This window comes from Rattus norvegicus, chromosome 7, assembly GCF_021556685.1.
Source record: "Rattus norvegicus strain SHRSP/BbbUtx chromosome 7, alternate assembly SHRSP_T2T, whole genome shotgun sequence".
Classification (NCBI taxonomy): Eukaryota; Metazoa; Chordata; class Mammalia; order Rodentia; family Muridae; genus Rattus; species Rattus norvegicus.
Window position 1 is genome coordinate 72,554,951 of NC_141540.1, and position 18,335 is coordinate 72,573,285.

General features: G+C 52.9%; 3 protein-coding genes across 6 annotated transcripts; 2 read left to right on the plus strand and 1 right to left on the minus strand.

Annotated features, from left to right (window-relative positions):
* The first annotated feature begins 385 nt into the window (after positions 1–385).
* Mettl1 (methyltransferase 1, tRNA methylguanosine) lies at positions 386–4,735 on the plus strand. Of its 3 annotated transcripts, none has more exons than XM_087558982.1 (6): positions 386–503; positions 1,543–1,706; positions 2,962–3,146; positions 3,243–3,356; positions 3,500–3,601; positions 3,766–4,735. In XM_087558982.1, the coding sequence occupies exons 2-6, from the start codon at positions 1,562–1,564 to the stop codon at positions 3,913–3,915; spliced, it is 696 nt and encodes a 231-aa protein (XP_087415108.1). In that variant the 5' UTR covers positions 386–503; positions 1,543–1,561; the 3' UTR covers positions 3,916–4,735. The 3 variants fall into 3 exon arrangements, with proteins under 3 accessions (XP_087415108.1, NP_001385863.1, NP_001385862.1); NM_001398934.1 differs by having other exon boundaries at positions 393–564; NM_001398933.1 differs by having other exon boundaries at positions 393–507.
* A 2,094-nt stretch (positions 4,736–6,829) lies between these two features.
* Positions 6,830–11,780, plus strand: Cyp27b1 (cytochrome P450, family 27, subfamily b, polypeptide 1). Of its 2 annotated transcripts, NM_053763.1 has the most exon segments (9): positions 6,830–7,026; positions 7,630–7,820; positions 8,279–8,481; positions 8,568–8,768; positions 8,842–9,014; positions 9,265–9,437; positions 9,654–9,732; positions 10,099–10,296; positions 10,763–11,773. In NM_053763.1, coding segments are annotated over 9 exon segments (1,506 nt in total). In that variant the 5' UTR covers positions 6,830–6,852; the 3' UTR covers positions 10,877–11,773.
* A 2,768-nt stretch (positions 11,781–14,548) lies between these two features.
* On the minus strand, positions 14,549–18,027 carry Marchf9 (membrane associated ring-CH-type finger 9). Its single transcript, NM_001100601.1, is given in 4 exon segments — positions 14,549–15,402; positions 15,677–15,869; positions 16,472–16,627; positions 17,614–18,027. Coding segments are annotated over 4 exon segments (1,041 nt in total). The 5' UTR covers positions 17,971–18,027; the 3' UTR covers positions 14,549–15,067.
* Positions 18,028–18,335: the final 308 nt, after the last annotated feature.

Below are 18,335 nucleotides of genomic sequence, written 5' to 3' on the forward strand. Positions count from 1 at the left end.
AGGGATGACCCCCGAGCCCGGATCCCTGGTGCACACAGAACAGGACCCACACAGCACCATACAGGACAGATTTGGTTTGAGACCACCAGGAGAGAGAAGAAATGATGCTTGAATCTACTGTCAGAGGCGGGTCCCTCACATCCCACTCACCTGTGGGGCGTCTGTGGGCATTTGGGAACCGAGACTAGGCAGGAGTGAGCCAAGGGAGAATGCAGGGTGCCCGGAGGGAGCTCGCCTTCCCGCTCAATTAGACACAGCAACGCGCAGGTTGCCCTGCCCGCTCCCTTCAGGGTCCTCTCTCCACGATTCACCTGAATTTGCTCTTGGCTCTTTAAAAGGCGGGGCCTGATGGAACCCCCACGGTTGCGTCATCACCTTGCGCCAAGAGTTCAGCTCTCCACGTGTACTGTGTGGCATCATGGCGGGAGCCGAGGCCCCCCAGCCGCAGAAGCGCTACTACCGGCAGCGCGCCCACTCCAACCCTATGGCGGACCACACACTGCGCTAGTGAGCGAGCCGGGCGGGATCCAGGAGGGAAGGAGGGAGGGCTCGTCAAGCAGCCTGGTAGGGCGGTCGCGCTGAGGCCGTAGCTGGGACTTGAGATGGACCTGGGAGGATTGTCTGGATGACACGTCAGCTGTGGGGATGGCTGAGGGAGATTGGGCAGAAGGCGGAGTTGGCCAACTGGGAGTGGTCGTGGTGTTGGAGACTTAAGCCTGGGTGGACTTGCCAACCAGATAGATCTAGGAAGAGGAAGAAAACTACTGCTGAAACTAAAATGAAGAAGCGAAGCAAGTTGTCATTTCTAGGTTCCAATTTTTTTTAAAAGAAAAATTGGTTTGGGTTTTCGAGAGAGGGTTTCTCTGTAAAGCCCTAGTTGTTCTGGAACTCGCTTTGTAGATCAGGCTGGCCTCGAACTCAGAGAGATCCAGCTTTCTCTGCCTCCTGAGCGCCGGGACTAAAGGCATGCACCACCATACCTGGCTCCGATTTTGGATTTTGAATTTATAAAAAGATATACACATTCCTGGCCACTCCTTGCTCCATTCTCATCACACAAAATACATTTAAAAAAAAAAAAAAGAGGGCTAGAGAGATGCCATAATGGTTAAGAGCGCTTGACTGCTCTTCCAGAAGTCCGGAGTTCAGTTCCTAGCAATCACATGGTGGTTCACAACCACTTATAATGGAATCTGATTGCTTCTTCTGCTGTGCATGAAGACCGAACACTCATACTCATAAAATGCATGGGTAAATAAAAAATTTTAAAATATGCATAAACAAAGTAGTGCTCCAGTGCCTTAGGCATTCAGTCTCTGGGAGAACATCAATATCCGGAAGCTTGGCAGATCAGCAGCCATAGCCTCATGATGGGACTGTGACTCACACCTTAGAAGCCAGGGGACCTTCCATTATGCTTTCTACGCACCATATGGCCCCATGCATGCAGAATGTTTTCTAAACCTACCATTCCCCCTACACAAGCATGTCTGCAATGGTATGTCCAACAGTTTCATGTGTCTCCTATTTTCTTTTCAATAGCCCTGTGAAGCCAGAGGAGATGGACTGGTCTGAGCTTTACCCAGAGTTCTTTGCTCCACCTAATCAAAACAAGAGCCATGATGATCCAAAGGATGAGAAAGAAAAGCACTCTGGGGCCCAAGTGGAGTTTGCAGACATAGGCTGTGGCTATGGTGGCTTGTTAGGTAATATGCTGGCCCATTTCTTGGGACAAGGAGAGGCCTGGGTTCTGCCATCTCAGCAGGTTAGAGGCAGGATGAGTTGACCTTTCCTCCTGGGACCAGACACCAGTGACATCAGTGTGGAGAACCTCCACTTTCCTTCTACTCTGGGTCTATGGCCTTTGCCCTGGGGAAGGGAGGGGGCTGCCTCAAATGTATCTGAGAGCCTGGGTTGTTCTGTCTGGCTCCAGTGGCTCCAGTCCCTCCATGAGCCATTCCACTGCCTTGTGCTGGGTCAGTGAGCTGGTCAGCACAAGCGTCAGAGATCAGCTACTGTGACCACTGATCCTGAACTGATCTTTCTCGGGGATTCCACCACCTTCCCTCTCCTACCCCCTTTCTCACCAGAACACATTCTGCCCCGCCCTCTCATGTTTTGGGGTTCCTGTTACATTTCTTTGTTTTCCAGAGCATGCATGTCAAGCCACTGGTCTACATTTACATCTTCCCTATAGCTGTTCGCCTCTAGATAACATGTATCAGAGGGGAGGAGCGTGGTGTGTGAGACTGAAGACTTTGGCTCATGCTTGCTTTTTCCCCCTTATTAATTCCATGGTCTTAGTATTTCTGATCCTCAGTTTCCCCAACCTTCACACTGTACCAGAGAGTGTAATAAAGATTAAATGAAGCTAGGCGGTGGTGGCGGACGCCTTCAGTCCCAGCACTTGAAAGGCAGAGGCAGTTGGATCTCTGAGATCAAGGGTAACCTGGTCTACAAATTGAATTCCAGGACAACCAAGGAAATGCTGTCTCGGGGAAAATAAATATGACTGCATGTTGACCTTGTAAAAACTCAAAAGCAAACTGTTGCTGTAGCTTCTGCCCTTTTATTCTTGTCTACATGACAGATCTAGTCCTCCTGGCTGGTTACTTTATGTTTTGAAACAGGGTTTCACTCTGTAGCCCTGTCTGGTCTGGAACTTTCTACATCAAACAGGCTGACCTTGAACTCACAGAGATTTGCTTGCCTCTGTTCCCCTTTTCCTACTTCCAATTCTTAGGATTAAAGGCATGAGCACCACACCCTGCTCCTGGGACAGTGTGACAGTTTTACAGTTTTGTGTTTTTCCTGTCTCTTCCTTAGAGAAGCTCTGCGGGGCATGGGTATCTCCCCCACTCCTGACTTAGATGTCTACAAACAAAAACTCTCTCCTGTGTAACCTCTTTGTACTTCCTCAAAATGTGACACTGATGGTCCCCTCGATGTCTCTGTCCCCAGTGGCACTGTCACCGCTCTTCCCAGATACCCTGATTCTGGGTCTGGAAATTCGGGTGAAGGTGTCCGACTATGTGCAAGACAGGATTCGGGCCCTCCGTGCAACTCCCGGAGGTGGATTCCAGAACATCGCCTGTCTCCGCAGTAACGCCATGAAGCACCTTCCTAACTTCTTCCGCAAGGGCCAGGTGCAGCCTGGGTAGCAGCCGGGTGGGTTAGCTGGTTAGCAGGTGGAGGCGGAGCCTGGCATTCACGGGCAATCCTGTTGGCGCATCTGTCCACAGCTGGCAAAGATGTTCTTCCTCTTTCCCGACCCACACTTTAAGCGAACGAAGCATAAATGGCGAATCATCAGCCCCACACTTCTGGCAGAGTATGCCTACGTGCTGAGAGTCGGGGTGAGTGAGGAAGGAGCTGCTGTAGGTAGCCTGCCCGGGGCTCTTCACTAACAATATAGTCTTGGGGGAGGCACATTTAGGCAGTTGTACTGTGGACCTTGTTGCTCAGCTGTAACCCATCCACAACGATGTTGCCTGTACAGGGCCTGGTATACACCATCACCGATGTCCTGGAACTGCACGAATGGATGTGCACCCATTTTGAAGAGCACCCACTATTTGAGCATGTGCCTCTGGAAGAGCTAGTAAGTACGACACCTGAGGGAAATTGCAAGGGTGCAGGCCATTCAGAGTGGCCCTATATTTAGTCCTGAGCTAAGGCTCAGGGCCGGGCCAGGAGGATGGGAGTCTCCCAGCCCTAGGGCAGTTTGAAAGGTGGGCAGGGACATTCTGGACCCTCTTTCTGCAGAGTGAAGACCCCGTTGTGGAACATCTAGGCACTTCAACTGAGGAAGGAAAGAAAGTTCTACGCAACAATGGAAAGAATTTCCCAGCCATCTTCCGAAGAATACAGGATCCCCTCCTCCAGGCAGTGACCCCCAATCCCACCCTACCTTAGCCGGACCCCCTCTTCTAGTGACTGGAAAAAGATGAGCTCGCCGTTCCAGGCCTTCCCAGTCTGGTGGAACTGTGAGGCCATGACCTCTCCAAGAAGTCAGGGTGCAGTCTATCAGTGGTCTTTCCTATCATTCTTACTGCCTTTCTGTTCCTCCACTGTCAGGAGAAAGCAGATGAAGTGGACTGAGATCAAAGGACCTTAGACGAGAGGGGGTATTTGGGAGACTGTGGGTATTTTGTTCTCCTTGAGCACCCCCGCCCCCCGGCTTCTCTAGCTGGGGTGAAGAGTGCAGTGCTCCACTGTCTTAGGCCAGATGTTTGGCTCAGGTTGCCCTCAGCTGTGTTTACTTTGTAGTCCTGGGGATGATGGGTGTGTGCACACATACCCACATGTATGTGCCTAAGTTCCCGTGTGTGTGCGTGTGTGCGTGTGTGTGTGCGTGCGTGTGTGTGTGTGTGTGTGTGTGTGTGTGCCTGCACGCGCACTCGTGCCTATGCCTGAGTGCCCATGTATATGTGTCTGTGTGTGTCTGTGTGTGCCACTGTTTCCCAAGAATGGCTGGACAATGTATCAAGTGCCTCCTCCCAACTTCTCCCTGCTTACAGTCTGACCCAGGCAGTCTCTGCTGCCTTTACTGTTGCTATCTCTGTGGAGTCTCTGGAGGTCAAGAGGGTAGAGCGCCTTCCTTGTCTTTACCATGTTGAACTTTAATTTCAGAATTTCAGACCTGACTGACTTGCATAGTAAGTAGTACCTCATGGGGAAGGCGGAGGAACAGGGAAATAAGCTGGAAAACATTTAAAGATTTATTTTTATTGTATGTGTTTTGAGTATTTGCATATATATGTGCACCACACATGTTTCTGGTGCCCTCAGGGGCCAGAAAAAGGAAGATGGTTCCCCTGAAACTAAAGTTACAAATAGATGTGAGCTGTCCTGTGGGTGCTGGGAACTAACCCTGTACCTCTGTAAGAGTAGCCTATGCTCTTAACTGCTGAGCCATCTCTCCAGTCACTAACCTGGAGGAGTCTGTAACTGAGAGTGGTTGCTGACCACCGAGGTCACAGGAGGTGGAATCAGTCTGCGATTCAGAGTGCCCTGTGCCCTTGGCCTTCATTCTACCCAGAGACAGGGTCTCCAGATGTATAGGAGGTGAGGGTTGGCACAAGTGCACATATGCTCGTACAGTTCAGTGAGGCCAGCTTTCATCTTCCACTGTGTGGGTCCCTGGAATCAAACTCAGGTCATCAGGCTCAATGTGAAGTGTTTTTACCTGCGGAGCCATCTTGCTGACCCTAGGACATTTCTTCATTTCTGTTCCTCAAACTCTAATCCCATGTCTGAAAAGAGGGGTCTCCTTGAGCTAAGAGACTGCCTTCCCCAGAAACAAAGATGGAGTGTGGAGAGGTGCCTCAGTGGGTAGGAGTACTCAGTCTTCCAGGAGAGGTGCCTCAGTGGGTAGGAGTACTCAGTCTTCCAGGAGAGGTGCCTCAGTGGGTAGGAGTACTCAGTCTTCCAGGAGAGGTGCCTCAGTGGGTAGGAGTACTCAGTCTTCCAGGAGAGGTGCCTCAGTGGGTAGGAGTACTCAGTCTTCCAGGAGAGGTGCCTCAGTGGGTAGGAGTACTCAGTCTTCCAGGAGAGGTGCCTCAGTGGGTAGGAGTACTCAGTCTTCCAGGAGAGGTGCCTCAGTGGGTAGGAGTACTCAGTCTTCCAGGAGAGGTGCCTCAGTGGGTAGGAGTACTCAGTCTTCCAGGAGAGGTGCCTCAGTGGGTAGGAGTACTCAGTCTTCCAGGAGAGGTGCCTCGTGGGTAGGAGTACTCAGTCTTCCAGGAGAGGTGCCTCAGTGGGTAGGAGTACTCAGTCTTCCAGGAGAGGTGCCTCAGTGGGTAGGAGTACTCAGTCTTCCAGGAGAGGTGCCTCGTGGGTAGGAGTACTCAGTCTTCCAGGAGAGGTGCCTCAGTGGGTAGGAGTACTCAGTCTTCCAGAAAACCCAGATTCAGTTTCCGAGACCCAAGAGAGTGACTCACTTCTTGTAAATCCAGTTCCAGGAAGCCCAGTGTCCTTTCCTGGATCCTGGGCAGCTGCACTCATATGAATGTCACACACACACACACACACACACACACACACACACACACACACCAATATGTGTGCACATAGCTTAAAGTCTTTAGACAGAACAGTTAAGAGCTCTTGTATAGAACCTGGGTTCAATTCCCAGTACTTACAGATCCACCGTAATTCCAGATCCAGGGGATCCAACTCCCTCTTCTGACTTTACTGGCACCAGACCAGATAAGTACATGCACATAAACGGCAAGGCAAGTCTAAAATACAAAAAAGGGTGAAGGTGGTTGGTACCACGATAGCCCATATGCCTGCCATCTTGCCTTGCCTTTGTGTTATATGCATAGGAGGTGAGAGGCTTGGCTAGTGTAGGGAAATCCCCATAGGGAAAACAAAACAAACAAAAAAACAAAAAACAAAAAAAACAGGAATATGGGGACAGTTGAAACTGCACCTTCTACTTAGCCTCCATTCAGGCGGTGACAGAATTCCCAAGAATGGGCCTGAGGGACTCTGCTCTCCAGGGAAATGGGAAAGTCATCAGGAACTGGCTCCTGAACTCCAGACACCAGACACACGTGGCCTTCCCCCAAAACAACTTTAGGATGCTGCTGGACCAGGGCATTAATACAAAAGGAACACAAGACCTCTGGCTGGGAGCTGTTGCAATCGGAGACCCAAAAGCCAGCGAGTCAGCCCTAGCCCTGCCTACTGTTCTGGGTGCTGAGCTGCATAGACCACTGCGAAGGGATTGGCTGAAGAGCTTAGAGGGGGCGTCTTCACCTCCAGGGCCAAGGGTTTATAGGGGTTCAGGCAAGTGCAGAAGATGCTCTGGAGAAGTGCTCTCGAGCAGACTCCTCAAACACAAACATGACCCAGGCAGTCAAGCTCGCCTCCAGAGTCTTCCATCGAGTCCAACTGCCTTCTCAGCTGGGCAGTGACTCGGTTCTCCGGAGTTTATCTGATATCCCTGGGCCCTCTACACCTAGCTTCCTGGCTGAACTCTTCTGCAAAGGGGGGCTGTCCAGGCTACATGAACTGCAGGTAAGGGGGCAGTCCTTGCCCTTGGTAGAACTGAGTTGGGAGAGCTGGCTTTAATAGCAGAAAGGACCACGGTGAAGAACACGGGAAAGAGGGCCAGTAAGAATGGGGACCAGTGGATTCTGAAAAACTCATGCTGGGACTGTAGAAGGTTCTACTGCTCCCAGGGTCCATACCTAACTCCAGGCAAAGGGATGTACTCTCACTTCATCAACAGTAAACCCTGCAGATCCAGGACAGGAGTGCTGGAGGAGGAAGAGTGAACGCTCTGCTATCCCGCAGATGAGGCTTAAAGCTACGCGTTCCTTTTGTTTTACTAGAGGCTCATCTTGAGGTGCGGTCTGGGAGAGGAGCCTTGAAGGAACTGCTCCCCCTAGGCTAGAGACAGATAAATAGAAGTTCTGAATGTCTGCGTTAGCAAAGCTGTTTTGCCATTCCCTCTCAAACTTTCATGGGATGGAAGAAAAAGTTTGCCACACCGGGGCCCTACGGTGGAAAAGCTCTGGAAAAGCTCTCCTTTCCCAAGCCTAACCAACACCCTTGGCCTTGGCACAAGCCAAACTGAGAATCACTCGCTCAGGTATTCAAATACGCCGGTTCTCTCAGGTGCATGGCGCTGCGCGGTACGGGCCAATATGGTCCGGCAGCTTCGGGACACTTCGCACAGTTTATGTGGCCGACCCTGCACTTGTAGAGCAGCTCCTGCGACAAGAAAGTCATTGTCCAGAGCGCTGTAGTTTCTCATCTTGGTCAGAGCACCGTCGCCGCCACCAGCGGGCTTGCGGGTTGCTAACGGCGTGAGTCTAGCCCTGAGCCCTGAGCTCTGAGCCCTGAGCCCTGAGCCCTAATCCCTCATTCCTGCCCCGACTCCTCCAACCAAGTTGGGCTTGGAGGGAGGTCGGCCGTTTCCATCGATCTTCTGGAATTTCCCGGTTCTCCAGTCTGTACTCCGGTCCAAACTCAGGTAGAACCGATTCATCACCCCTCCCTGCACTTTTGAGACCAGAATCCTACGAATCCATGAGATAGGCGAGGGCACCAGCATTTGGCTGGAACGTAAGCATCTGTGATTCAGTTTACCATGGAACCCACTCCCATCCCTGGGCAGGAAGTGAGTAAAGACGAACGGAGATGAGAGATGGGCGAGGTCTGGGTGATTTCTACACCCGGAGGAAGCAGACATAATACTCCTGGTCACCCTAGCCTTCTCCACATACGCTCACATCCCTAATGCGCCCTCTCTGCACCCGGGCAGGGATGGTGAAGAATGGCAGAGGCTCCGAAGTCTCCTGGCCCCGCTACTCCTCCGACCTCAAGCAGCCGCCGGCTATGCTGGAACTCTGGACAGCGTGGTCAGTGACCTCGTGCGACGACTAAGGCGCCAGCGGGGACGTGGCTCTGGGCTACCGGACCTAGTTCTGGACGTGGCGGGAGAGTTTTACAAATTTGGCCTAGAAGGTGAGTCCTAAAGTAGAGTTAGGGACCCGTGTAGGTAGCTCTGGGTCCTAGACGCCTGATGTCTGACTGCGCCCTCTCCTGGCCAGGCATAGGCGCGGTGCTGCTGGGATCGCGCCTGGGCTGCCTGGAGGCTGAAGTTCCTCCCGACACAGAAACCTTCATTGAGGCCGTGGGCTCGGTGTTTGTGTCTACACTCTTGACCATGGCAATGCCCAGTTGGCTGCACCGCCTTATACCCGGACCCTGGGCCCGCCTCTGCAGAGACTGGAATCAGATGTTTGCCTTTGGTAAGGCCCGGGGGAGGGGACTGGGTATCTAATGCTGCACTGGAGCAGTGAGGCAGTGTGCCTTCCTTCTCAGCCCAGAAGCACGTGGAGCAGCGCGAAGGCGAAGCTGCCGTGAGGAACCAGGGAAAGCCTGAGGAGGATTTGCCAACGGGGCATCACTTAACCCACTTCCTTTTTCGGGAAAAGGTGTCTGTCCAGTCCATAGTGGGAAATGTGACAGAGCTACTACTGGCTGGAGTGGACACGGTGAGGTTCTCTCTATACTGCGAGTGTCATTTCCAGAGTTCTGTGTCCTCATCCATCTCTGCCCATCCCCCCACCTCCCGTGCCCACCCCTACCCTCCCCCATCCGAGAACTCCAGGGCCACTTTTCTGATTCAGGGATACAGGTTTAGCCTTAGTCTTCTTTGGTCCCCAACTACACCCTCCCTATGATACCCACTTCACCAGGGGTCCCCATGTCTAACAGCTCAGATGATCTCACCTGTTCCCTCAGGTATCCAATACGCTCTCCTGGGCACTCTATGAGCTCTCCCGGCACCCGGAAGTCCAGTCTGCACTCCACTCTGAGATCACAGGCGCTGTGAACCCTGGCTCCTATGCCCACCTCCAAGCCACTGCTCTGTCCCAGCTACCCCTGCTAAAGGCTGTGATCAAAGAAGTGTTGAGGTGAGGGGGAAGGAAAGCAGGAACTAGATAAAATGCTGGGGGGGGGGAGGGCGGTGAGGAAGCAAGCAGTGGGTGGAAGCAGGGAGTGAGAGGAGAGAAAAGTGGCCCTCTACCCCCACGGATTTGGAAGTTGGAGACAAGGGCCCTGGAGGGGACTGGAGGCGCTGTGTTCCCCAGCCTCACTTTGCTGAATCCATTTTCTCTTTCATGACCTAGATTGTACCCTGTGGTACCTGGGAACTCCCGTGTCCCAGACAGAGACATCTGTGTAGGAAACTATGTTATTCCCCAAGATGTGAGTAAATCCTTCTGCCAAGCCATCCCTTACTGCCCAAGCCATCCTCAAACATTTCCTAGAGCCTTTCCAGCCCCTCCCCCAATATAATGGGAGTAGCAAAGGAAGGGCTTTCCACCAACCGGAGCCTACTTTTAAACTAGTCTACAGATCCTTCATGTTCTCCACCCTGCATTCTTGGGCTCAGACTGGTAACTCTGATCCCTCTTGAGGGAGGGTACAGTGCTGAAACAGGGTCTTGCTAAATAGCCCAGGTTGGCCTTGAGCTCACTCTTCTCCTGCTTCAGTTTTCTGAGGTCTGGAATTGCCAAGTGTGAGCATGGAACTCATTACTGAACTGACGAGGTTGTCTCTATTTCCCACCAGACACTGGTTTCCCTCTGTCACTATGCCACTTCAAGGGACCCCGCCCAGTTTCGGGAACCCAACTCTTTTAATCCAGCTCGATGGCTTGGAGAGGGTCCAGCCCCCCACCCATTTGCATCTCTTCCTTTTGGCTTTGGCAAACGAAGTTGCATAGGGAGACGCTTGGCAGAGCTCGAGCTACAAATGGCGTTGGCCCAGGTACGTGATCTAGAACTTATACCGTTTCCTGACCAACCGGAAAGGCCCAATAAACATGGGTGATGTTGACATCTGACGCACATAACAAAACTTATAACTCTTAAACTCTTAAACTTATAACTTAAAACTCAGCAGCTAGACCCATGGACAGTCCCATTATGGGTCTGGAATATCAGCAAAGGTATTGGGACTAGGGTTGGGGATTTAGCTCAGTGGTAGAGCGCTTGCCTAGCAAGCATAAGGCCCTGGGTTTGGTCCCCAGCTCTGAAAAAAAGAAAAGAAGAAAAAAAAAGATACTGGGACTATCGTTTTCCCTCCCACAGTCCCCTGCCCTTATTGACCAAGAAGTCCCTTGGTGACTACAGTTACCATCCCAACAGTGGCCACTCTAATGTTGTTTACCAATTAAGGCCCCATTTTAGACCCACCCATAGTGACAACCTTGTCTCCCCACACCCCTTTCCAGATCTTGACCCATTTTGAGGTGCTGCCTGAGCCAGGTGCTCTTCCAGTCAAACCCATGACCCGGACTGTCCTGGTACCTGAGAGGAGCATCCATCTCCAGTTTGTAGACAGATAGTCCTGTGGAAGGCAGCTGTCATCATCTCTCTCCAGACTGGATTTTTCTTACTATGCACAAGAGGCACACTCTCCCTCGAGGCCTGTCTGTCTGAGCAAACTTCAGGAAGCAGGCCCGGGCCTATCTGTGCTTGACCTGACTCAGCAGGTACCACAGAACCAGGATCCTTTCTCCTGCTCAGTACCTCTCCTGATCATTCCTCAAGATCCAAAGCCTTCAGATTTTAACACATCCTTAAAGGGCCAACTCGGGGGTTAACTAACAGCCCCAGGCAGCCTGGGCAGGGATCCCCCACTGATCCTTCCATGCTTACAGTGTTCACTGACAGCTGTCTAAGCATCCATTGCAGCACAAACTAAGTGACTGTGCACCTGGTCTGCACCTGGTCTGCACCTGGTTGCGTCTCTGCCTGACCATGTGAGCTCTTTGAGAAGAGTGATGACTACTGGGCTTTTAGCTCTTTTCCTTTTTGGGACACAGTCTTGCTATTGTACTCCATGCTGTCCTTGAACCCACAAGCCCTCACCTCACCTTCCCAAGTGTTGGGTTACGGACATTAGCTATGGCTTCCAGCTTTATTAGTCTTTCTATCTCCTGCCATGGTCTATCCCCGGCTATTTGATACTATATATTCTCAGATTGAATCTGGACCATGTGGTAGAAGGGATGACCACTCACCAGGCTCTACCCACCACTTTATCTTAATCTTTTCTCTAGGAAAGTGAATCTCTCCTTGCCTTACAGCATTTTAAAGCTCCCCTTGGCTGTTCTGCTCTTTAGCCACTCTAAAGTGGATCCACTCTACTTCTCACCACCCATCTTTCTGCACCCCAGCCTGTCTTTTTATATTAAAAAAATTGTATTTATTATGTTTTCAAATAAAATGTTTACTCCTTGACTTTAGGTTTACTTTTCCCCAACACCTGGCAAGATCCTGAGCCCCATCTACCTTGACTTCCCTCAGCTCCTGGGAGCAACACCCATAACAATGGGAGGTCGGGATGATCCATTTGAAAGTGTTCTATGACAAACTCAGACATGTTTCTCTGTGTAGTGGGAACAGCCAAGTCCCGTCTGGCTTCCTAGAGGGGACTTAAGGGGGCGAACTGTGAGCGTAGGAGCTAAGTTGTAACCCTGGGTGCAAAGGGTTTTCCAGAAATGGCTAGAGGTGGCTTGGCTCTTGAGGAAAGAAGAGCTTTTAGAACCTGGACTGCCAAACTGAAGAGCATCCTAGAATGTCCATTCTGCCCTCCTTCAAAGAAAAGCGTGAACTCCAGCAGGAGTCACCCAGGCAGGATGAAAGCAGAATATAAGGAGCTCTGGAGCACCGAGGCAGAAGCGGGTCAGGCCAAGAGACCCTGTTTTCCTGAGTCAGCATTCTCTGCCCCCACCCCCTCGTCCCCCCACCCCCCAGGCCGCACACAGTACTCCCCTTGTGAGGTACACAGATGAACTCATCCTCCATCCAAATGAATCTCTCGGCACTCTCCATACCCATGTCTGGATCCAGCTTACCCCCATGTTAGGACTTGCCTCTTTCTCCATCCCTCCCTCATAGTCCAATTAGCTGGGTAGAGATTCCACTTCACACTTCTCCACTCCATCCTAGACATGGCTCCCAACCACAGAGACTGCCAGCCAGCGGACTTCCCATGGGGATCAAATCACGCATTACCCAGAAAAGCGGGGCATGTTGGAGGCTTTGTGACAAGGCTAAGGACTCTGGACATTTCTATCTCTTCCTCGTCTATTCTGTTTGCTCACTATCTCCTTCTACTCTCCTACCACCAAGGTTAGCTTCAACATGAAATCTTGAGTTTTGGCAGGTCTGAACTGGGAGGGTAAAGCTGAGCCTATGAGACCTGTTTCCCTAGAGTCAATAAAGGACCTGCTTTCCTGTCCTGCCCAGTGGCTAGACAGAAATGCCACTTTGAAGAAGCAGTGGCACCCGTGACCCCTTTCCTAGACAAGAATCTGTGTAAGTTAGGAAAAAGGAAAAAACAAGAGGTTTTTAGTAGATGTGCACAGCCCCATCCCAAGACCTCCATCAGTATTGGAGGGGAGGAGAAAGTGAGCCTTTGGGACCCAGAGTCACATGGATATATGTGTGTGTTCTTGAGTATGCCTAAGCTTCTGGAAGAACCATCATGAGGGACACCTAGGCTTGGCCCAGAAGCCCTAGGTGTATCTTATCTACCTGAGTCCCTTCTGCCAACGCAGTTGGTGATTTTCTGTCCCCCATCTGATCTCTACCAACTCTTCTGTTAATAACAAATCAATAAAGTCAGCACCCTCTGTCTCCGGGTAGCGAGGAGGGTGTTTCTGGGTAAAGTTTCCTGCCAGAGAGCTGGAGAATTCCTGCCAGCACTGTTTCCTCTTCACCCTGATCCTCTCAAGATCTTCACATTTGGAATTAAGTTGGACCCCCAACACAGCTCGTTTCTACACCCACAGGCCAATCTGCGGCCAGCACCACGGACAGCAGCCAAGACACCCCCACCCCCACCCCCCCACCCCGCTGGAGAGGCATGGAGCAAGGTTTCCTGTGCTCCAGGGTAGGTGGGCTGTTAGAAGACTACTTCCAAGCCTTCCCAAGAGAAGGCAGAGCAGAATTGCCCATTAGAGGACCAAGAGTAAGAAAGCCCTCTGGATCTGACTTTAGCAATGTATGAAGGAATTTTTTAATTGCCCATGAGTGGTTCACTTAAAAAAGACACCATCATTCACATAACACCCAGCCTCCAGACTCCAGGAGGAAGGGAATCAGGCTTCAAGCTGACCCACATAATTCCTTTGGTGGTATGGGAGTTAGCCCTAGGACCACATGCACACCACTGACCCACACCCCTAGCCCTTAGGCCCACATTTCCCAAATCCTTTCTGTAGTAAGTAAGAGCTGTTTTACACCTCTATCTCCCAGTAATACCATTAGCCAGGCACACCTGGATCAAACCTTCGTGATCCTGAGTGGTCACAGAAATAAGTCTCAATTGGGGTTAAAGGGATAACACTGAGGGAGGAGGCTCCTTCCCTGTCACCCTAAGCAAGTCCATGTTCATTCCCACCATTCCTCTTGGGAAATACACTACCCAGAAAGGACTGTTCTCAGACAGGCTGAATAGCTCCAGCCCCCAGCCCCCAGATCCAGTGTTTGGAGGGTCAGAAGGGTTCTTGTTCCTACAACGGCCACTGTCCTGCACAAATGTGGCATTGACTTCCTCTTCTATTTCTCTATTTTGTCGCTCAAAACACCAAAGTTCTGCGCCACTTCTGACAGAAACCACATTTCAGAACTTGCTATATCACCTACGTTTAAAATAATAAGTGCGACTAGTCTGAAACTCTTTATAAACCCGTCCGTTTTCTTTGTCATAGCGGTCAACCTGTCCCTCATTTATCCTCATCCCGAGTCTGTGAGGTAGACAGGAAGAAAAACAGCTCAGATTTTTTTTTTTTCCTAAATCATGTAACTCACAGGTGGCAAGCCCAGCCCTTCTCAGCTACCTTTGAGCACTGACATCTAGCAGCCAATGTGGATTATTCACCGGCAAGTGGGAGTCCCTCTTCCAACTCCGAATGCACCTCTGGGACTTGCAACCCATGCTGAGGAAGCTCCACACACCCCCCCCCCAGCCCTTCAGAGAAGCCCCAGATGAGAAAGGAGTCTCCACGTGCATATAAATGATTCTTTATGCCCTTCCCCCATGCAGTGGGGGGTGGGGCAGGGGGAAGTCCCCGCCCTCATGCAGGGAACGGGAGGTCAATGTTTACTAGTCTTATTGCCAGATGCCCTGTGGCCATGGGGTGGGGAATGGGGGTCTACAGCCCCTCTTCTCTGGCATTGGTCTCCCTTTACCAAGTCACCATGGTGGAGCCAGGGGACTGGAGGCCCTAAAGCTGAGGTAAAGATGGTTCTCTCCAGGAAGAAACGTTGTTCTCCCCGCTTGCCTGCTGGCCATCCTCAAGATGAATATGAGGCGGTGTCACTGGGAACTGGAATGTCCTCCGGGGTCTCTACCCTGTAGGCAGTAGAGGCCAGACAATGTCTCCAAGCCTGCGGCTGTCCACAGAGATCCTCCATGGTGGGGTCACAGTGCCCCAAACACGTTGTCTAGGTCGTACCTCCAGCAGCCAGGAGAGCTCACCTCTGGCTGATGCACTGACTTAAGATCCCTGCTCCTGGAGTCCAGGTCAAACTGTAGTGACCCTCATGACAACCTCTCGACCAGAATGAGAGCTGGAACGGGCATCTGGTGGCCGTAGCTGTCCAAGGAGATGCAGGATTGTGTAACCACAGCGCTGAGGCAAGAGCGTCCGCATGCGCTGGGCAGCTGGGGGTCGGCTGGGGGCCCCAGCAGGGGGGCTGGTCCTTGAGGTCCTGGGGCCTGGCTTCCCTGCTGCCCCTCCCCCTGCGTCTCCTCCCACGTCCTTGGTCTTGTCATAGTTCAGGACCTTCCACTGCTGGTTCACGGCCTGCCAGCGCTTGAAGATGCGGTAAACAGAAGACCCTTCATGGACGATGAGACCTAAGCAAAGGGATAAGAAAACCAGGGTGAGCTGGCCAGTGGTGGCACACGCCTTTAATCCCAACACTGGGGAGGCAGAGGCCGGCACATCTCCGAGTTCGAGGCCAGCATGGTCCACACAGTGAGTTCTAGCACAGCTAGCGCCCCTGGCTACCCCTAACAGTTCTGCAGTGGGGGAATTATGGCCATGAAGCAGAATGGATGGGCAGGGAAGTCAAGTGAATGGGTAAAGGAAGGTGCTAAGCCAGCACAGGGGAGAGAGACATGTCCTCACCTATGCAGACAACGTCCATGAAGCCATACATGCCATAGCAGATCTGGAAGAGCAGATCCTGGCGTTGCCACTTGGCCGAAGGGCTGAGTGAGGACCAGATGAGCCAGGAGATGCTGGCGACCAGGAACAGTGAGCCCAGAACAATAGCAGCAATCTGGACCTTCTCGATGACAGTCAAGGAGATGGCCTGCCACTGTTGGGGAGAAAGTATTCCAATAAGTAAGGGTTAGACAGGGGGCAATGGCATCCCTAAAGAGAGGACACCAGGTGCACCTCCTACACTCTTCAGGCAGCTCTCAGAATCAGTCTACTCTGTGCCCTGATCTAGCCCAAGATGTGGTACTACGAAGATGCTGAACAGACAGGTACGGGGGAGAGAAGTGTCCACTTGTCCACAAGTGCTTTGAAAGCCAAACATGCAGACTGGAACTCTTAACTAGTTCTTAACCAGTTAACTGGTCACTTACTAGCTGAGTAGTGTAGACAAATATTTAGTCTCTATGCATGTCCGTGCCCTTGTTACTAAAGACAGGCATGGTAATGGTATCTAATAAGATCATTGTGAAGATTAAGAGTTAATATACAACAAATGAGATACAGGAAACAGAGTTCATTTACTATCATCATTAACAGTGTCTTCCTCCCCACTCCCTGTTGCTCTAAGTGAATAGAATAGGGCCAGAACATGTGTCTTGGAATGCCATAATGGTGGAGGGAGATCACTTTGGGAAAACACTAAATAAGATGAAATAGGTTCCCTGCCAGGTTCTGGTTCAGAGATTCCCTGCACCTCACCTGCAGTGGATTCTTGGTGCTGATCGCCAGGACCTGGTACTTGAAATAGCAAAGCTCACAGCTCCAGGAGCCCCTCTCACTGATCCAGCGGATTAGGCAGGGTTGGTGTGTACAACGCACTGAGCCGTCACAGCGGCAAGGGCTCAGGAGCTCCCCCTGGAGGAGAGAGGGGAGGGTCCCTGTCAGCAGTCATCACCCGGACCCCTTCTGCAGCACTCCTGGAGAGGAAACCTTTTCTTCAGGTCAGTCATAGTACTACACTTAAAAACCCAAAGCAGGGCAAGACGCTAACTAAGGCTGCAGCACAAAAGAAGTCAGAGCTCAAGAAAAAACTTCTCCAACCAAAGGGATCAAAGGTGAGACAGGGGGGAGTCTTCCTTTTTCCTAGAAATTGGAAAGGTGATTAAGGCATCCTAAAAAGGTCCTCTCCCTAGGATCTAGAGGGAGGGGAGAGGCCGTGCTGCCGAGCTATGCTTCCCTTCACCCACTCCACAGTACTTCCAGGATATAGATCTGGTGTCAACTGGGAGGGATAACCCATCGTGGTTTCCACGCTAAAATGGGGAGACACTTTGGAGGCAGGAGTGGAACATGTTCCCCTGCAGTCAAACAGTCATTTCTCACTGCACAGAGATGCCCTCTTGTTCTATCCCGGGACAACTTTACCCATCAAATTAAACAAAGAAGACTCTTTAGAATGAAGTGGATAAGTTGCAAGACCGGAGCAAAAACTGCCTCACCAGGAAATACTGAGTGGGGCAGGGTCCTGCCTGGCCCCTCCCCTCAGGGCGCGAACAAATGTACTCTCCTTTCTGCCCACTTCCGATAGAATAGGTTCCTCCAGCTAATGGCGACCCTAAGGTGAGGGGAGCAGTGCTAAGAGCTGTCTGATAACGGGTGACAGAGAGTCTGAGCCCTCCGAGGAGAAAGCCCCACCCCGACTGGGAACCCCTGACCCCCACCCACCCCGCCCCAATCTTGACACACTCCAGGAGTCCCTATCCAGGCCAACCTCACCCCACTCCCACTCGGGTCCTGGGTCCCGCCCAGCTTCTCCTGGCCCCGCCCCCTGCTCCGGTCTCCGCGGACACCCCAGGTGCGCGCCCCCACCCTCCCCGCCCAGCCAGGTGCTCGGGCCTGACCTGCTCCGGGCCTTGGAAGCAGATCCTGCACTGGGGGGTTCGGAGCCCACTGTCCAAGCTGCTGCTGAGCGACAGGGCGTCCAGCGCGCCTGGGGGCGGCGGCGGCGGCGCGGGCGGCGGCGGGGGTCCGGCCCGCGGTTCCTTGTCGCCGGCCAGGCCCCGGGCCCGTGGTTCCGACCCGTAGTACTCCTCTTCGTCGCCGTCACCGTCCCGGGCGGAGCAGCCAGCGAAGGGCGCCCAGCCGCAGCCGCCTCCCCCGCCCCCCCGGGGCTGCGGCTCGGCCCGGGGCCGCCCCCCGCCCGTCAGCACCAGCAGCTTCAGCTCGTTCAGGAACATGCGGAGCCGAGACTTGAGCATCGTCCGGGCGCCGGGGGCGGGGGGCGGCGAGCTAGGGGGGCTCCCGAGCGGCGGGGGGATGGGCGAGGAGCAGGCCGGGAAGGGGGCGCGCGCCGGAGCGCAGGACCGGCCGGGGTCTCCGCGGCCTGCAAGCGCTGTTCACTGCTGCCGCCACCGGGGCACCAGGGCTCGCGGGGCCGAGAGGGCTGTCAGCCCGCGGACCGCGGGGTGGGCAGGCATGGCCCAAGCAGGAGCAGGGGCAGGGGGCGGGGAGGGGGCTCAGGGTGCGGCGCCCCGCGGATCGGGGTCCGGAGCCGGCCGGGCGCCGGGGCTTACGCGCCCCGGTCCTCCTGCGGCGGGGCCGCCCCCCATCGTCGTCCTCCCGG